Source organism: Ammospiza nelsoni, chromosome 10, assembly GCF_027579445.1.
Source record: "Ammospiza nelsoni isolate bAmmNel1 chromosome 10, bAmmNel1.pri, whole genome shotgun sequence".
In the NCBI taxonomy this organism is placed as follows: Eukaryota; Metazoa; Chordata; class Aves; order Passeriformes; family Passerellidae; genus Ammospiza; species Ammospiza nelsoni.
The window spans coordinates 7223978-7243108 of NC_080642.1; the positions used below are offsets into that span (position 1 = coordinate 7223978).

The following is a 19131-nucleotide window of genomic DNA, read 5'->3' on the forward strand; positions in this document are numbered from 1 at the left end:
AGCGAACCTTTACATTAGCTGTCTACTCCATGGAATGGTGCTGTGTCTGTGAAGGCAAGTGTATTGCATGTTCTCTGAGAGTAATGTAAAAAAACCCAAAACCCAACTTGAAGCAGAAGAGCAAGTTTTGCAACACCATTTATTGTCTAGGTAAGCTCAAGCATGAACCCTTGGTTTGGGCTGTGAGGGGGATTTGTTTACAAGAGCTTGGAGGCAGCAGCTGTGTTGCTGAAGAAAAGGTTTTACATGGTTTCCAGGGAGATCTGCAGAGGTGAGTGGCAGAACCACACAATGACAATTGTACTTCAGCTGCAAGTCTTCCAGATAACTTCATGGATAAAAGTTTGTTGCAGAAAGTAAGAAATCTCAACTACAGTGGCCTGTAAAAAATGACTTAACTCTTCTTGCGTTCAGATATCCCAGAGATGCTGCCCCTGCTGGCTGGCTGTGAGTCAAGAGCTGCTGCTTCCTCAGGGGTGGGGATGGGCAGGGTCAGCTCCACCACGTTGGGTGGTGAAACCTCAGTAGAGGCTGAAGTTCTTCTAGTAGGAGCTCTGAAAGACAAACATTTACTAATTAGGATACAGAAATCCCTGCATCTAAAGCAGTGCTGCCAAGGGTGGCTCACAATGAAGCCACCCAGTAGCCATGTTCATTCCAGAAATTCCCTAAAAGATTTCTGTAGCACTAAATGGCTTCAGTAACCCCCGAGAATTTTGGCTCATAACTGGGTCAGCATGACACAGGTTCTATTTGAGCATACACTGAACAGGGGAAAAAGTACCAGTAAAAGCATCAGTATCTTCTCTATTTAATTAGGAAGGGGTGTTCACCCTACCAACTGTAAAATGTGGCTCAAGATTGTCCTTTTATAATATCAAAACACTTTTTTTTATTTAGAGCACAGTGAACAAAAGTAAATGCAATTCTGTAATTACTGGGTTATCTAAGCCGATGGTTATCTAAACCCATGTGCTAGAAGATTGTAGTAAACTTTAAGGACAGAGTAAGGAAACAGTTTTTACAGTCTTCAGCAAAAAGAAAACTGAGATGACCTTCAAGAGTAAAGAATTCTTTCAGTTATGGACTAATTTTGCTGGTTTAAACTTGATCTTAGAAAAACCCAAAAGCAACCCAGGAGTGTTAGAACTTACCTGGTAGAAGGTAGTGAGCTCTGTAGGGACATAGAAGTCTGACTACCACTGGGAGAAAGAGCCACAGGAAGCTCTAAATTGTACTAGAAAATTTGAAAAGAAAAAACAAGTTGACCTGTTGGTTGTATAACAGGATTGGGATATCAGGAGCATTCACAGTGCTTGGCATTTGCAGAGATGTTGGAAGCAGGTGAATCTTCCCTGCTTTCCCATATTGTGAGTTGTCCTTGAAAGACACTCAGTACTAGGCTGGAGCTCTCACTCAAGATTTTGGTGGCAGTTAAGTAGAAAGCTCACCTTGTCAAAGTACATTTGAAAGGCTGCAATTAAATCAGGATTTGCTTCTAGAACATCAGCTATCACTTGGTTGACAGTTTTGCTGAAGGCTTTCAGCTCCCGAAGATGAATGTCTCTCTCTTCCAGTGTTTCTGTTCCATCTTCCCTCTGAGACTCAATTTCTCTAGATAGTTTGGAACACTTAACACAAATATTTTAAAGCATTATTCTTATGAAAATACAACACTTTTTCAGAAACCTGCTAAGTTAAAATCACAGAGTTTAACCCACACTAGTGTATAAAGTTAAAAGCTCTCATCAATAAACACACAAACCTGTTTTAGAACCCTGTTTAGTTTTGGCTTCTGTTCTTCAATGTCTTTCTTCAGCTGGAAAATAAGAGCTTCTTTTTCCTTCTTTTGCTCTTTGAGGAGAGCCTGCTGCATCTGTATTACATCAAAGTGTTGTTGCATGCTCTGCAAATTCATTTGAACAGTAATATTAGTTTATAAAGCAGGATTGGTATTTCAATTGGTATTTCACTTTTTGTATTTGTGAAAGGGTCTGCTGTCATTACTACTTGTTTCTGAATGTAGCTCAAGCAATTAGTGCTAATGTGAACTCAAAACTTTCTGCCAGTCCACCTGTTTGGTGGATACAGACCTGGACAAAGAAACTCCCAGGTAATTTACATCTCTCTTAAAGGCACTGGTAATGAAGTTACAGGTATGTCTTTTCAGATATATCTCATAGTGGCCAAAAATTATTTACTTGGCACCCTACCAATTTACCAGTGCAAGCTATCCTGAAAAAAACCCAACATTGTTTCCTGTAGGAGAAGAGGGATACCTTTGACTGGAATGAATAAAATCAGTTCCATAAGGGCAACTGGGTTTTTTAATAAATAAATAAAAGGAACTTAAAAAAATTAAAAGGCAGGAATGGGGTTGCTGTAACACCTCATTATATACCAGGACTGATACTCCCTGATGAAGATCTGTGTCCCTTTACTTTACCTTAAGAAATAACATCTCTGAAATTAGAGCTGTGTCCTGTGGTGGTAGATAAGCAATGGGAATGATTATTGACTGTAGGCAGTGACTCAGGGCTTGGAACTATCTTGTGGAATAGGACCATGTGCCTTTGCTTTTTCTGCCTAATAAAAGTATAACTGAAATGTCACACACCAGAATTAAGTGTTGCTCTTTCCTAAGGTCCAAGTGGCTTTTTGATAACCAGGGGAACCACGAGTGATTCCTTGCTATGGAGCCTGAGACCACATGCTCTTGTTTGCCTGCGTTCAGTGCTCAGCCTGCTAAATTGCATGTCAGCTAATTTAATCCTGTTTAACTGAGGCACCCTCAGTGCTGATAAAACTGAACCTGTTCCAGAAAAATCCTGGGGTGTAGATGCCAGAGTCCCAGGCTGTGTGGAATTTTCTCTGTGGTGCTGGGCAGGATGGTACCATGGTGCTGTGTGCTGCACATGGGGCTGCTTTAGTGGCTGCCAGAACAGCAGTTGTCAGTGTGGGATTCTGAAACTTCTAGCTGAATGTGACTAAACCCCTGAAGTTTTGGTGTGATTCAAGAAAATTCAAATAATCACTTTTTGAAAGGGGATCGAGAACCTTTTAAAAATCATATCTTAATAAAAGAGCAGAAAAAAAATTGTTCCACAATGTCTTATTCTTCCTCTAGGATGACTTGCATGGATTTAGCTACATGCTGCAGTCTTGTCTGACTGAACTTTACTTGTATTTACCTGGATATTTTCTTGAAGTTCCTTGATCTTTCTTTTTTTGTATTTGTATTTTTCCTCAGCATCCTTTTTGTCCTTTTCTAGTTTCAATTTTTCCTCAATATCCTCACCTGTGATCCCAAACAATGGAGCAGCATTATTGCTGTGCATACAACTCAATTTTCACTTGAAAATAACTGCATCTCAGAATACTACTATATTGGTGTTGGCTGTATTTCAGTGCCTCTAGGTTGAGGGGTTTTTAAGTACTCTCCCACTAATTCCAAATCACTGTGAAAAAGTAACTGACTTCATGAGGGAGAATGATTTTAGAGCTACTGGTTCCAGAGCCAGCAGAGGGCACAAAAGTTAAATAATAAGTATTATTTAGAATTAAGTTATCTTTTCTATCTAATTTCTATTTCACATACTTGTCTCAGGGACTGCCTTTAGAGAGTTTTTGTAGTGTCTGTTCCAGTTTTTAAGTACACACAAACTGTTTTCCATAGCCATGATTTCTTTTTCAGCTTTGCAGATCTTTGCATCCAAATCATCACCTTCTTGCTGAAGTGCTTCCTTTTCCTGTGCAGCCTGAAAGCAAACCCACTATTTTAGGTGACTGCAGACATACCAAAAATATTAAGATAATTATACAGAAAATATTTATTATACAGCAATATTTAGGGGTTAAAACCACTTGAACTGAGATTGGGTGCCTAGGGAACTGGAAGGAGGAGTTATTTACAGTATTGAAGTTCTTTGAGGTGTTTCATTATGGATACCAGCCTCTCTGCCTGAGCTCACTTAGTCCTGCCAGCAGCATCTGTATTTTGTGAGGATCAAAATAAATAGATTCTTATTCAAGAACCAGGGTACTACATTTTGGATAAAGACAGATTTTCTCTTTTTTCCAGTGAAAAGCTGAAGTATACATAGGTGGTTGGTAAGTGAAAGGGGAAAGTGGACATTCTTCAAGGTATAAACCCCATATAGTAAAATGAAAGGTAGAAAGAACTTAAGGTCCCGTGAGATTTCAATAAAGTTCTTTCCAGTTCAAAGTGGATTATAACTTGACCACTAATTCTTCTGTATTTGTAAACTAATGAGCACTGAAGTTTTCAAAGTGCTCAGAATTAAAGCTCCACATAAATTCTTGTGAAATTACTGTATCATTTCAATAACCAGTGGTGTCAGATAAAACAATTAGACTCCAAGTAGGCAGTAGGCATGGAGGTTGTCTAAGAACCCGGGGAAATCTATAGCTTAAATAATTGAATTATAATGAATGATGTTGATAAAATACCTTAATTGCATAGTAGGCCTGACTTTTCATCTCCTCTCCTTCAGGTGGCATCATGGAAAGAGTAAAAATTTCGTATTTGCGTTTCAGTTTATCAATTTTCCATAGGCGATCTTGAAATTCAGCACTGATTTGTTTGGGGAGAAAGTAAATGGGTTGAGAAAATGTTTGTCTGGTAGTGTTTTGAGGGCAATTCTTGCTGCAGCAGTTTAAATTCCTGGTGTCATTCCAGCAGCCTGTACCAGGAATTGTGCTGCTACAGGTCTTGGTGGTTTTCTGTGCTTTCCCAGCCACAAACATCCCTTGTTCTGGTTACCTATGTGCCTTTTGAAGACCTAAACTGAGTCAAATCTGTTTTCACATCCCAGATCACTGCATCCCAGGAGGCTGTGCCACAGTCCTTGCCCAAATTTACATGTTTGGTAATGCACTCCCAGAGCTGCCCCAGCTGCTCCAGCTGATGGTATCTTAACATTCCCATGGCAGGATGGGTGTGAGAACAGCCAGGAACAAACCCAGATCTGACTCTGGGAGTATCCAACAGCTGGGTGACACCAAAGGGTCACAGTCTGTGCTCTCAGTCACACTAAATCACTCTCATTCCCATTGGGAGGGGTGTGGGCAGCAGGGCAGCTCAGCTGCTGAGTGTTTATTTTTGGCTGAATCTAGATACTGGGATTTCAGGGCTAAAGCCATCCCAGATGCTTTGGGCTGATTATTACAGGAGGGAAATGTTATTTCTATGTCATTGCTTTATAAGAGGGTTTATATGTAATTAATAAGATTTAATTTGTTATATAGCACACACAATGGAAACTTTATTAGTTAAAAAGAAGAAAAAGTTCAACCAAATGAAATACACCACAAAGCAAACCAGTCTAACTGTTTGAATCAAAGAAATTGCAGTTTTATCAAGCAGGTAGGAGTAAACCATCTCTAAAAGCAACTTTTCTGTCTCATATATTTTGGCATACCTCCAGATACATGGTTTCACACGTCCAGATTATTTTGAAAAAGGCAGAGTCACACACATAGTGTTTACTGTAAAAAAATGTCTGTGACTGAGGTTTCCTCTCACTTCTGCTGAGGCTTCTCACTCACACACAGCAAGGCCACTGATCTCCTGTTCACCAAGGGGTCAAAGCTGCAGCCTGGGGGGTCACATATGGGATCTCTTGCTGGCCTCAGCTGTCTTGGTAGATAACTTTGAGCAAGATTTATTTAATCTTCAATTTATCTAATGGTGAAGCTGGGTAAAATGCTTCTCTTTTTACTAAGTCCCCATAAAAAATGCACTTGGTCAAAGCTACAAGTTGAATTTTTGTGAGAACAGTTACCTCAGCTGGTGCCGTTCCTGATCCAGCAGCCTTATCTGGGAATCCAGCATTGCCTTTTGGATCCTGATTTCCTCAGTTCTTTCTGCTATGACTTTCTTTAACTCCAATTGTTGTTTTTCCAGTGTTAGAACTTTCTCTGCTTTATTACACAGAGTATTTCGAAGGCGCTTCAGTTCTAGTTTTAAGAGATTATCTTCCACCATCATCTCCTAATCAGTGCCAAATGGTATCAAAATAAGAAATATTCTTTTAATTAAGATTATTTATAATTTAGTTAGTTAATATTTATTCATAATTTTACCTTTAATATATACACAACTGTAAAACTCAAAAAAGTTCCATGTTTAGGGGAAGAGCTTTCATTGATGAGGGAGTGCACCAGTGAAGTCAAAGGCAAAACTCTTTCCCCTGCTACTTTGCTTTTTGCTACTATGTCAGTGCTTCCTTTAGGAAGGCTACTGCAGAAAAAAATATTGTGCAGTAAGAGGAGGAGTGAGAATTTTATTCTTCTGCTTGTCAAAATGTGAGGAAAGGATTTACACAGTGTTTCTAATTCCTTAAACTGGAATACAAACTGATTCAAATAATCTGTTAGAAAAAACCTGCTTACAGTTTAATAGCAACACTGTGCCAAACTTATTAGTAGGCATCACAGCTTGAGAGTAAAAACTCAGTGTTATGTAAAGACATCCTTGAGCAGTAAATATATTTTCTATTTTAAAGCTAATTGTTTCTCAGGGGAAAAACCAGCAACACTCCCTGACCTGGTGGATGTTGTAGTATAACTAATGTGGGATTAAATTGATATTTCATCAAACTTCCTGCTGTGGAGGGAGGAGAAGCAACACTTTGCCTAGTAAGATGATAGTGATGAAGATGACTCCAAGTCTGGTAAAGAAGTGTAAATTAGAAAACTACAGAAGGTGTTCTAATGTTTGTAAGGATGTAACACTGTGGAAGGCAGATGACACCCCAAACAAACAACAGTGTCCTGTATTAGTAAAGTTGCAAAGTAATACTGTACCTGCTTAATGTGTTTTGCTTTTTTTAACTCCTGAAGTGATCTCTCATTGAAAAGTGTAAGTTCTTCTATCTTCTCTATCAAACCACTTGTTTCCTCTCTTGTCTTATCAATTGTTCTCTTGGTGATTTGGATATCACTCTGTTTCAAAATAGGTTAAATTGAGCTTATTTCAGTGAATGTAAATTGCAACAAAAGCTACCAGGTAATTTTAAATGAGATGAGATGTTTTTAAGTCCTGGAATCAGAACCGTCACCATGATGTGTCCAATATGCTGCTCTGCAAACTGCATGGCATGACCTCATGCAGAGTGCTACACGGGGAATTTGGACAACTTTAAATGCAACCGTACTTAAGAATTTATGAAAACTATAAAAGTAATAGCGTTACAAAACAGCATTCTCCTATTTCTGCATGGACCTAATGATAAACTCAGACATTTGCAAGGCGTCAGTCACACATTGATGAAAGCTCAGCTTGTCTTTCCAACATTCAATGCTTGTCTTCATGCTAAGGTGTCTCACTTGGGCAGTAATAATCTCTTTTTTTGGAAGTTATTGGGAATTTATGAAATTTTCCGCATGGGTTACACAAAGTTCTGATACCCTTTAGCCTACTACCAACTTCTTCATTACTAAGATCCAATCTACTTAATTTGCTGAGGGTTCTAAATAAAACACAGTCAAATATGTTCTAAGGCAGTTACCTGAAGTTTCCTGTACAGTGACTGTAGAGCATCATATGCCTTTTTCTTTTCTTCTAAAGTTTTCTTAAGTTCAGCAACTTTTCCTTCCAAAACTTCTTTTTCATCTGAATTAATCTCCCCTTCTAACCGTGACAGCCGTCTCTGTATTTGCTGAATATAAAAATCCTGTTAAAATAAATTTGAAGAGAATTAATAGTCTGAGATAAGCAATAAACTTGGATCTAAATGTTGGCTTTAAGACAGTCACCCAATTAAGCTATTGTTTTCTGGCTTTTAGACCTCATTAGCAAAATATCTCAGATGACTGATGAGCAGTGATGGTTTGGGGTAATCTTCTAGAAGAGTAACAAAGCACACTCAGCACAGCTGCTGTAGGGAAGCTTACAGTGGAGTTGCCATCTTGTTGCTACCAGTGGATGCTGATATAAAAGCAAATTTTCAAAGTGGTGCATAGGAAATATGCACATAATCCAATTAGTAAATAACAGGATTTTGGCATGTACCTCTTGTATTGCTTTAAAAATATACCCTGAGGTGTCTGTGGTTCAGAGGGATCAAAGTAATGAACAGATTTTAGGAATTAGTTGTAAAAGCAGCAGATCCAAAAAATAATGAAACACACAAGTGCAAAATGTAGGTGATATACTTTGTCAAGTTTCAGTAATTTCAATTTTATCTGTACATCTAGAAACAGAAATAAATGCAGCCTTCAAATGATACTGCATAACATTTCTAAAATGGAAAACTGCTCAAGATTACAGAATTCAAACAATGTGCTGTCAGTAGACTCAAGAAACAATCATAGTATGAAAATACATTATTATTTTACCTGGTTGTATATTAATTCTTGTTGTTTTAACAGATCTGTGTCAAGTTTGCACAGTCGAGTCTTGAGACTTTTAAGTGTTTTTTGACCTCCCTCAATTTCTGCCAGAATAATCTTCTCCTTTTCACTCTGCGCTTTTAACTCCCAAGTCTTCTTGAAAAGTAGATCCTTTAACTGTCTCATTTCATTTTCTTTTTCCTGGTGACAAATTGATCATTAAGTAGAAGAAATAAGTAATTCATCACATAAATTCATTTCTGAGAAATTGTTTTTATTAATCATAGAGAGAAATATATTATTACAATATCCATTAATATGAACGTGGAATTTTGTAAGTCTTCAAAATGGTTGGCAAAAAAATCTATTTGACTTAAAGAGAAAGTAATATTTTTTATTCATTTTTAAAAAATCTAATCCTACCCTACAATTACATGACTTTTTTTCCCAGTTATAGGAGTGGTCTTCTTTTCAGCCTTTCAGAAATCTAAATTCCTGTCATTCTTTTAAAAAAAAATCTCCTTACTACCTCCAGCATCTGTGAATATTTCAGGAATATAATACAAAGCTTTTCAATGGTTTATTAAATTTTGTAACACTGTGTGTACACAAATATGTACATGTGTGTTTATCTAAGATGGAATAATTTTGAAAAATAACACTTTCTAAAATCATTCAGAGGTAAGTTGGCATTAACACAGTGCAGGAAATGAAGTTTTAGCAGGATAAAAAATAATGCTGAACATTTCAGATAACCTGAAATGGACTGAAAACAATGAAAATTGAGATTATTTTCTTTTTATAACCCTAATAGGGAAAACAATTTTATTCTTTCCCTCCCTCCTTCCACCTCTCCCACATAAGTAGCCAAAGCCCTTCCAAAGCTCAGGCCATTGAGCGTACCAGTTTCACATCCTACAACAAGTGATGTGATTTCCCCTTCCTGTTCCAAAGGACTCATTTACATTCAACTCAAGTCTGGTACAGAATTTGAAGATGTACATTTAAATTAATATGCAAAACACCTGAGAAATCACTTCTCTACATTGAGTAACAATGTGTTTATTCTGGATTTAATATGTATGTAACCATCTTACTGGCTTAAAAAATGGTAAAAGGTAATTTAATGCCTTCTCTAAGGGTTTGTAATCACATTGCCCATTCTACCCAACAGATTTTTTTTTGTAGTTGAACTTGCTGTAAGTGCAATTCCAAATTCAAAACTCCAGATGTAAAAGGCAAGTGTAAGTTTAATATGAAATTATTATGGACTGTAGGACATGTCAGTAGGCTTTGCATCATGCTTGAACAAAGGAACTTTCTTCTGGAAGCAAACTGATTTTTAAGCAAGTGCCAAATTCTGAGCTGTATTTCTGATGCTAATAACAATTATAAATTCATCCACTGACACTAGATCGTAATTTGACCTTCACTTCATGGTCCTTACTGCATATCTGAATTAGTTTTTTGAACAGAAATTGTTGCTCTCCCTTTAAGTGAAGTTGTTAAAAGAGATAAGACATTCAATGAGCCTCACCGTTCAACAGTTTTTTGCTACAAATTGAGCAGGGAGAAGTACCACAGAACTAGAGAGCAAAACAGTGACATTTCATCCACATTGTTCCTGTAAATATCTCTTCACAGCAAATTAACAGATGCAGCAAATAGCCATGTGTGTCTAATGGTGATGGAAGGGAGGCTTCTGACTAATACATTACAGACATTGTTCAAGAACAGTTCATCCTTGCTAAAATATTCCCCTGCAGCTGTGGAGCTGCCAGGCTCAATGTCATCTTAGGTTATCTGCCACAGACATGGGTAAAGAAAACCTGCTAAGGCTTTTGCCACCCTGGAAACTGTCTGAAGGGGAAGAAAAGAAGGTTTTCATTTTAATGAAATGCTACATCATTACTTGTTTTCAAATTATCTGAAAAGCCAAAACAGCAAGGCCTGTAATTTAAGAAACTCTCTATAAAGGAAAGACATCCCATCTCTAGTTTCTGAAAGTGTATTTAAAATGTGTGATTAATGCCTGTAGAGTTAAAAAGTTTGAAAAATGACATTCACTCTACTGCAAGGCATCATTTCACATGCATGCTCTAGGAAACATAAAATGGAGAAGAAAAAAGAGAGCATACAGTGGTATGAGAGAGCATGCAGAGGTACAGCTTTGTTGTCAGTCATGTGGGACACCTGCTGCCACATTAATTTAACCTGGTCATTCTGGAGCAATGAAAGCTTCAGAATATCCAGTGCTCAGTTTTCCAGCAAAATGTAAAAGAATATTTCTGTCATGTTCAGTCAGAAGCTAAGTACTGAAAATACTTTAAGAGAATTAGTAGCAAAATGACAAAACAGTATAAGGATTTCCTGAAACGCAGGAAAGTTCAGAAGATTGCATTACAACACTGCATTTATTCAAAAGCTCTTTACAGCTAAGCAGATGATACAGAATTTTTTTCCCTATACTTAATTTGCAGCCTAAGAAGTGGGCTTTCAGTTTTAGAAAGGTATTATTAGGCATGTTAAAAAAAAGTCACCTTATTATAGCTTGTATATGTCACTTCCCAGATCAAAATCTTTATTCACAAAAATGAATCTAAAGTGAGCCAGTAATTATTTAACAGTCCACAAGTTGGATGTGTCAGAGTGTCATGTAGTAGAATTAAAATAATGAAGAGCAGACCAGGCCAGCCAAATCTGATTAAAAGATTTCTAAATATTTTTAAACTGTTTGCCTGCAGCTCTTTGCAGGTTTATAAATTTTGGTGGTGTTTTACTAGAGCCAAGAAGTTTTTGGTGGCAGTGATACTGAAAAGTCATCCTGACAAGATTCTCACTCGTTAAAAAATCTATTGATGGGTATCAGTATCCTGAACTAATATAGTTGGAATTACTAGGATAATTTATTTTCTTTCAGAGTTTTCTCAGCACAGATATATCTACATGCACACTTCAATATTTGATGAAATAGCTACATGTCCTATCAATACTTTAATTTCATTTTAATAGAAATTTTTTTAATTAAAGAGATAATTTTAAAATATAAAGCTTGCAAATACAAACAACTCCTCATTTCTAGAAACCACAAAAAACATTTTACCTCAACACTTTTTTCTTCTTCTTTCAATATTTCTTCCAACTTCAAAGCTTTCTCTTCTGCTGTGAGTGTCTCCTCAATTGCAAGCTTCAGTTTATCAGAAAGATTTGCATTTTTTTCATTAAGAAGTTTTAAGCTAAACAAAATAACAGAGGTTAAATGTAGGTTTCCTAGACAATGCTGCCAAAAGGAAGCAGCAAATCTGACTGAGCCTCAGTCTAAACTTCAATCTGTGATAAGCAAGGCTCTGATTGTTTTTCCCCCATCCTTTAAAAACAAGGATTACCAAGAGCATTTTGCCTAAATTACTCAGTGCCAAATCTATGCATGAATAACCAGAAAGTTGGAGGTTTCAGTCATCCACATTATTTAAGGTTCTTTTCTATCTCAAGTATTTGGTTGTATTATTAATCCTTACAAATGTTATCTTTAAATGTCTGTTTCTTACCTGGCTTGTTTTCCCTGAATTTCTTTCTTCAGATTGGTAATTTGTGTTCTCAAAGACTCTAGATCAGAAGCAGTTCTGTTCACAACAGATTTCAAATTCTGCAGCTAATAAATGACAAAATTGAGCAAGAAAGCTCTTACTTACTTTGGTACATGTTAAGACACTTAAAATTATATTTCCTATTTATTGGAAAGTATTCCATTGCTTTTAAACAGTGCTCTCCAAATGAGGAGTGCTGCAAATTCTGAGGTACTGTAAATTGGCCCAGCTAGTAAATTCAATAGACGAATTACACAGTATGAGTACTGGTGAAAATAATAATAATTAAGAATTATGAATTATGGAGGTGCTATGGACTGCAATTCTTGTCCAACAGCATCTGTGTAAGTGGAACCATAGTTTTATATTGCACAGTTGACTTGGCTGAGGTTCTTTGTGGACATGGATAGCCTTATATATCTAATAAACATTTCTGTGTCAAACTTTGCTGGATACATAAAATTATTTTGATTAAGAAATCACTGTGACAAAAATACACAGATATTTAATTTGGTAAAAAATACATGCCAGCATACACTTATTAAATAGGATAGGAATACAATCAGTAGCTCTTTAATCTTCACAGTATCACTTAGCAGCATAAGTTTAATTGTTTTCACTTTCACAGATGAAGAAAACTGATCAGGAGCTTGTATAGCAGGTTTCTTAGAGGTCACAAGTTGTTGGCTGAACTGTCTCCTTCCCTCCTCGTTTCTCACATGCATCCCACAGATATTCTAATAAAGGGAGACTGTTCTACTATCTCATCATGGAGTATTAATTGTGAAAAACTTCAAGCAAGAATCTCACAGCTTGAGATGAAAACCGACCAATTCTACAAACCCTCAAGCTTGCATAAATTACAGGGTAATCTAATAGCCTACACCTTGTTTGAGCTACCTACAGTTTAATTAGGAGATCAGTCCATAAACCACCTGCTACAGAAAAGCTATCCCAAAGTTAAGGCAACAGCAGATGCAGGGTTTTTCAAAAATCACCAAGCTTGCTGAGTACCCCAGTGTTACCATTTTCTTGTTAAGAAAAAACTTACTCAGGTAATACAAGTGTATCCCTTCTCAGCAGAGCCATGAAACTTGAATTACTTCTTAGAAATACTTCTACAGGCATTTAAGTAATTAAGCAGTGCAGCTCATTCCCAAGTTTAAGTTCAAATTCAGTACGGACAGCATCAAGCATGGCTTGTTCACAGGGCAGCCCTGTCCTTTTTGATTAGAAATCCATGTGAAAGCAGTGGGTGTTCTCCCCAGGAATTGTAACCACACTACCAGGCCATCAACTCACTCCCCTGAGAGCACAGGACAGGAATTGTTTGGAATCTGGAAGAGATTTCTCTCATCTTTATCCAATACTGCAGTCTATGTCTGCTAAAGGAAAGAAGCCTCCTGAGGCATCTAACAGTGTTAGACCATTTAAGAGAGAATTTATCCATTTTACACCCATACAACAGAGAATACATTCCAATCTTTTCACCACTCTCAATGACTGGATTAAGTTGAGGGCTCAGATCCCAATAAACAGGACTTGGCTGAGAAAAGCAACATTTTGGTGAATTATTACGAGCCTAGTATAAAACCAGAGAAAAGGAGATGCTATTCCTGTATTTCCTCCATCTGGTGCTCAGTTCTAGTTTCATTCTGTTTTCCTGAACTGTTTGGTCCCCTTACCTCATCCTGCAGCTGAGTCCTTCGAGCATCCTGAGCCTGGAACTCCTTTCGGAGGTTGTTTGCTTCCCGCTCAGCAGTGAGGATTTTCTTTTCATACTCCATGTTATTAACAGTTTCATTTACCAAAAAGGCAGTCTTCTCTCTCAGCAAAATTTCCTTGTTTCGGATCTCCTGTTTTATCTCTGCAATTAGCTGTCAGGATAAAAACTTTTTAGATTTGCTTGCATGAGTTGTGTTAGATTAATAAAGGGTACAACCAGAAGATCAATTCCTATTATGATTACTATTTTCCTGAGACAGCCCAGTTATCATTCTTAAAATTACTTTATTCCATGGATATATCACACCAAACACTACAGTGGTTTTGGACAGGAAACTTCCAAAATATTCTAATAATTTAAAAACAAAAAGACACTGTAAACTCTTATGAAAATAAAATAATTCTTTATTGATTGAATTGGGAAAAAAAGAAGCTAAGCAGAACTTCAGGTAGACTTGAAACAGATGAAATTAAACAGGAAAATTACCAGCATTAATGATGCTTACTACCTGACAGATGTATAGCTACGCAGTGAAAATTGTGCATTTTGAAAGGTTAAGTAAAACATTAGCTACCCAGAAAATTATACTGGAGTTTTGATTTTAAATAATAAACAAAAAAAGCATCCCGAATCAAACCCAAACCCCAGAAATGGATCAGTTACAGCAGTTTTACCAAAGCACATTGATCTATCTCCTGATCTCTTTTCTGCATCTGATGAATTGCATTCTCCCACTGCCTGATGACTTCTTGCCTTTCTTGATGAACCCTGCGAAAATCCTCAGCTGCTCTGTCAAGCTCCATCTGTTTAAAAGAAAGCACCTCCATGATTTCTGAAGTTTAAAATGCCACATAGAAACAAGGGATCTTTGAGAACCTTAAGCACAAACCTGGGCTGTGATGGTTTCTGTAAGCTCATTGTCCAGAGCTCTGCGCTTCTGGTTTGCTTCCATGGTCAACTTTTCTATCTGAAGGTTTAATGCCTAAAATGAAAGGATATGGAAATATTTGAAAATGAAGTATTTGAAAATAGATCACATTTTATAAATTCTTAAAGCCCTGCAAAAAACAGGACTTAAATTATTGAGGCATCAATTTTATTGTGTTTTAGATAACAAAAAATTTACATCATAGCCTCCCAAATTTTCAGTCAATACAACTGGCCATAAGAACCAAACTTCAGCAAGACCAAAGTAACCCTCAACTGTGTTTAAATGTGTGTGTAGTGTCCTTGGCATACAGCAGTGAGAGTGATTGTGTAAACCAAAGTTTTTGGGTTAAGTATTTAATGAATAAAAATCAAATTTCTCCTTACTCTATTTAATGAAAATTTTAAAATAATAATATTAATAAATAAAGAAAAAAGAATATTTAAAAAGAGTAATAACCAGGGTTACTTACCTCTTTATTAATAATATACTTGGGAACTCACCCTTATAAACTCTGAACTTTTGACTGGAATTCCTCTTTATACAGACATATATGTTTATGTCTTCCATTATCCCAGATAGCTTTACTGAAGCATCTGTAATTTGTTCTCAGCAATATTAATAAATGCAACAGCAATAGTAATAAATTCAGTTCTAAAGGGAAATCCTACACTATTCACTCATACTTGGGTGAATTTTTGAACTAACTTCTTTTAATTCAGTGGCCCTGTTTTCTAGACTTCATTATCTATTTGTGCATCCTCTCAAAAAAATTTAAACTTAAATCTTATGCAGATGAATAAGCAAATTAATGTCTTCAATTGTGTCTCTCATTATTGTAAAACCTGCTCTCTCAACTTCAAAATGAGTCTCATATGGAATTGCACCGTTGTGCCAAATGGAAACCAGGTTCAAAGCAGTGCTGTACAAAATCTTGTCTTCATTTTATCTGACTTGATAAAATGATTCTTCCTTTGGTTTCTGAAAGTTGCTGTCATTTCTACTTACTCCTAGTTTCCCTTCATCTTGCAGTGCATACTTCTGGATTGCACTGGCGTCATTATCTGTGCGGTTTAATTCCTTTAGCCAGCTCTCCAGAAGTTCCTCATCCCAGTCCATCTGTTGTTTTAAGTTTTCCAGCTTCTTAGTGTGCTTTATTATAGTATTCTAATAAAAGAAGAGAAAATGAAAGGCTCAATATCAAATATCTAATATCCATTGAATAGTAATTGAAGCATCCAGTTCAAGCTACTGGTAACAAGTCTGCCCACGTCTTGTCCACAGACTTGATAGTTTTCTTTTTTATTAATTATACTTGAGGAATGCTATTGGACATCCTGGTCTTAAAGAAGAAACAAGCCAGTAGGTTGCCACAAATTTAAAATGCAAATAATTTTAAACATTAAAGTCAACCTCTGGCAAGATATACCCATCTGCAGGGTATTTGTTCCATATAATAAACTGATCTGAGGCATCCAAAGGGAAAGTTTCTCCCTCACTCACTGAGTTTTTAGACCTTATGTCGGACCCTTATCCTACATATCAATTTTCAAATGTGACCTCTTCACATGACTGTGAAGAGACATCCTGACACAAAAATGAGAGAATCTAGATCCAGATGAACAGTGTGAATATCTTCATCCTGCTACCCATTCTGAGAGACTGGAGTTACAAACAGACTTAAGAAGAAAAAGAGCAAATCTAAAAAAATAATTAAATAATGAATAGAAAGAAAAAGAGACAGTTTCAAACCCAGAAGACCACCTGTAACTGAGTAGTATTAGATTACTTTGTAACTTAAACCAAATCTTTCATCTTGAAATCATGACCCAAGTTTATTTTATGCAGAGATTATTTGCCACCAACCATTTGATTTTTAAACCATTGAGAAAATACCTGTGAGAATTAGAAACACAGTGAGATGGATGCATGGCTGTGTATCTGGCATTAAGAACAGAATTCTTTCAATATCTAATTAATATTTGCTAAGTCTTGACCAGTCTATGCAATAACATCCTCAGTGTCATTTTGCTTGCCTGCACAGGGAAAAGCCCATCCAGATCATCTACTACAGTTTATAAGCTTTGTTATAATTAACTATTAATGACATACTACCATGTGCGAGTGAGGACAAGCCATAAAATTTTGCAATAAAGGTGCTCCCTTCCAAACATTTCAAACCTTACTTCTTGAGTGTTTCTCTTTTCTCTCAAGGAAGCTATTTCATCTTTCAGTCGTTTAATGTCGTTTTTGAGACGTCCATATTCTCTCTCAGCAAGGGCTTTAAAGTGATGTTCAGTTTCAATTTCACTCTCTTTGGCTTTGTAAAGAGACTGCAGAATAATAAAGTTCAGTATTTTACAATAAACAAAAGGCACACATCAGCAATCTTTTCTTTCATATATAATTGAATCCCAAATTTGGGAGAGATGGTTTCACCATGTAAATGAAGGAATTTTCAGAGAAAATTTATTGATTTGATTTTAGTATCTTAAATACACGTTGTTATTTATACATATGTACACATTGTATCAAGTATCCACAGATTGTAGCCCTTTTATAGCCCCTAAAAACTCAATTCTAAGATTTTTCACCCAAGATTTAGAATCTTAACATTTCAGCACCAAAATCTTGATGCTCTTGATCACCAGTGGCATTACTGGTGATCAGATCCAGGAGGCACACCATAAAAATTATTCTATCATTCTGTGCTGAGAGAGATCTCCCCTGCTATAACAGTACCTGGATATTGCTTAACCTTTCTTTCCTTAATTCAAATTAATGCTTGAACCTGGCCAAAAAAACCCAAGAAGTTGTTCAGCTGCAGAGAAGTTCCTTAAGACTTTTTCACCAGGATATTTTATCTGAAAGGCGTAAATCTTTGTCTGAAGACTCTTTAGAAGTCTAAACCAGCCCTTTTGGTCGGTTAATTCAGAATGTAGGTAAAGACTTAGATCTTGACCATCTCAATTAATTTTTCAGGTCTGTGAATTAAGTCTTCACCAGCATTTCACAACTAATTCTTCACCATTATAAAGATTATAATTTTTTTCCCTTACACTGGTGTTTCCTTGACCATTTTTTTTTCTATTAATATCTACAGAAGTCCCCATTCAGGAAGAAATCTAAAATGCACCCCTCCTGCCTTTTTCCTAGGTACAGTACTTTGAATTTGGGTGGTCTTAATGACGATCAAATAATATCACTGAGGTACGTAGCTTAACTTTTGTTTCCTGTGGAAATTCTGGAATAAAGGCCTAACAAATCTCTAACAAAGCTGGCAAAATAGATAGGGGCACCAGGCACAGAGAGATACTCAGGTTACAGGTCTGTCTGTCTAAACGGACCTGCTACAGGGGGTGGGTGTTTTACCTGAGAGAAGTTTATCTCTTGTCTCACGTTTTTCAAATGAGACGTCATCGCCTCTATGCGCTCCTCACAGTTGGTCAGCTCATTCTGCAGGTCCTCTTTTTCCTTTTGCAACTTGTGCAGCTGTTTAAGAGTCAGAATCGACAAGTTACTGTTTGTGGTCAAGTGTTTATTACCTGCAATTACCTAAATACAGTCACTGCACGTATTAATGAGAAAATAACGTAAGAAAACTGCGCATGTTTCTGCTACATCCCTCCAAAGCAGTGAAATGAGGGATTTCAGGAGAAAACCCGGAGTTTGCCGAGGGAAAGGACAACTCGCACCGCTGCTCCTGCGGGGCTCGGGGGATGCGGGCATCGCCCTCCCGATCCCCGGGCAGCTCCGCGGAACCCGAGAGGTTTCCATCCATCCATCCATCCATCCATCCATCCATCCATCCATCCATCCATCCATCCATCCATCCATCCATCCATCCATCCATCCATCCATCCATCCATCCATCCCTCCCTCCCTCCCTCCCCGGCCCGGGGGAAGGCCGGGCTCCTCTCTCCGCACTCACTTCTTCCTCCAGCGCCTTGTTCTCGGCGTTGGCCACAGGCAGAGCATAGCCGGGATCCCACTGCAGGTCGGCCAGCACCGAGGCGGCCGTGGGGTTCTCCATGGTCGCGGAGGGGCCCGCAAGGGCCGGGGCTGCGGCAGGGCCGGGGCTGAGGCGGCTCCGGGCGCTTGGCAACGGCGACAACGGCGGCTCCGGCCGGGAGGGGCCTCGGGCGGCGCCGCCCCCGCTGCGCCCGCGGGCCGGGCCGGGCCGGGCCGAGCCGGGCCGAGCCGAGCCGAGCCGAGCCGGGCCCGCTCAGGATGGACGCGGCTCGTTGGGGCACAGCGGGCCGGGCACGGGCTCTGCCGTTCGTGGCTGTGCTGCAGGGGACGGTGTCAGCCCCAGAGCCGCCGGCAGCCCCTCAGAGCCCCCCGCTCCTCTGCCAGAGCCAGATGCACCGAGCCTGGGCCGGCAGAGGGGCGGCTCATCTGCCGCTGGGGACAGCAAAGAGGCCTGGGGCTGGCAGCACCTGCCCTGGGGACACCAAAGAGGTCTGGGGCTGACAGCACCTGCCCTGGGGACACCACCTGACGGGGGTCTGCGAGGGTACACTGTGTGTGTCCTG

General features: G+C 38.3%; 1 protein-coding gene across 1 annotated transcript; it reads right to left on the bottom strand.

The window, feature by feature from the left end:
• Nucleotides 1-186: 186 nt before the first annotated feature.
• CCDC39 (coiled-coil domain containing 39) lies at nucleotides 187-18699 on the bottom strand. The gene is made up of 20 exons (XM_059479344.1): nucleotides 18528-18699; nucleotides 17969-18088; nucleotides 16783-16929; nucleotides 15605-15763; nucleotides 14558-14650; nucleotides 14343-14471; nucleotides 13628-13819; nucleotides 11904-12007; nucleotides 11459-11591; nucleotides 8362-8556; nucleotides 7533-7697; nucleotides 6829-6966; nucleotides 5805-6013; nucleotides 4471-4594; nucleotides 3599-3758; nucleotides 3192-3298; nucleotides 1766-1906; nucleotides 1452-1631; nucleotides 1155-1237; nucleotides 187-554 (listed from the first exon to the last, which is right to left on the bottom strand). Exons 1-20 carry the CDS (start codon nucleotides 18627-18629, stop codon nucleotides 395-397), a joined length of 2841 nt encoding a protein of 946 aa, XP_059335327.1. The 5' UTR covers nucleotides 18630-18699; the 3' UTR covers nucleotides 187-394.
• Between the last annotated feature and the right edge of the window lie 432 nt (nucleotides 18700-19131).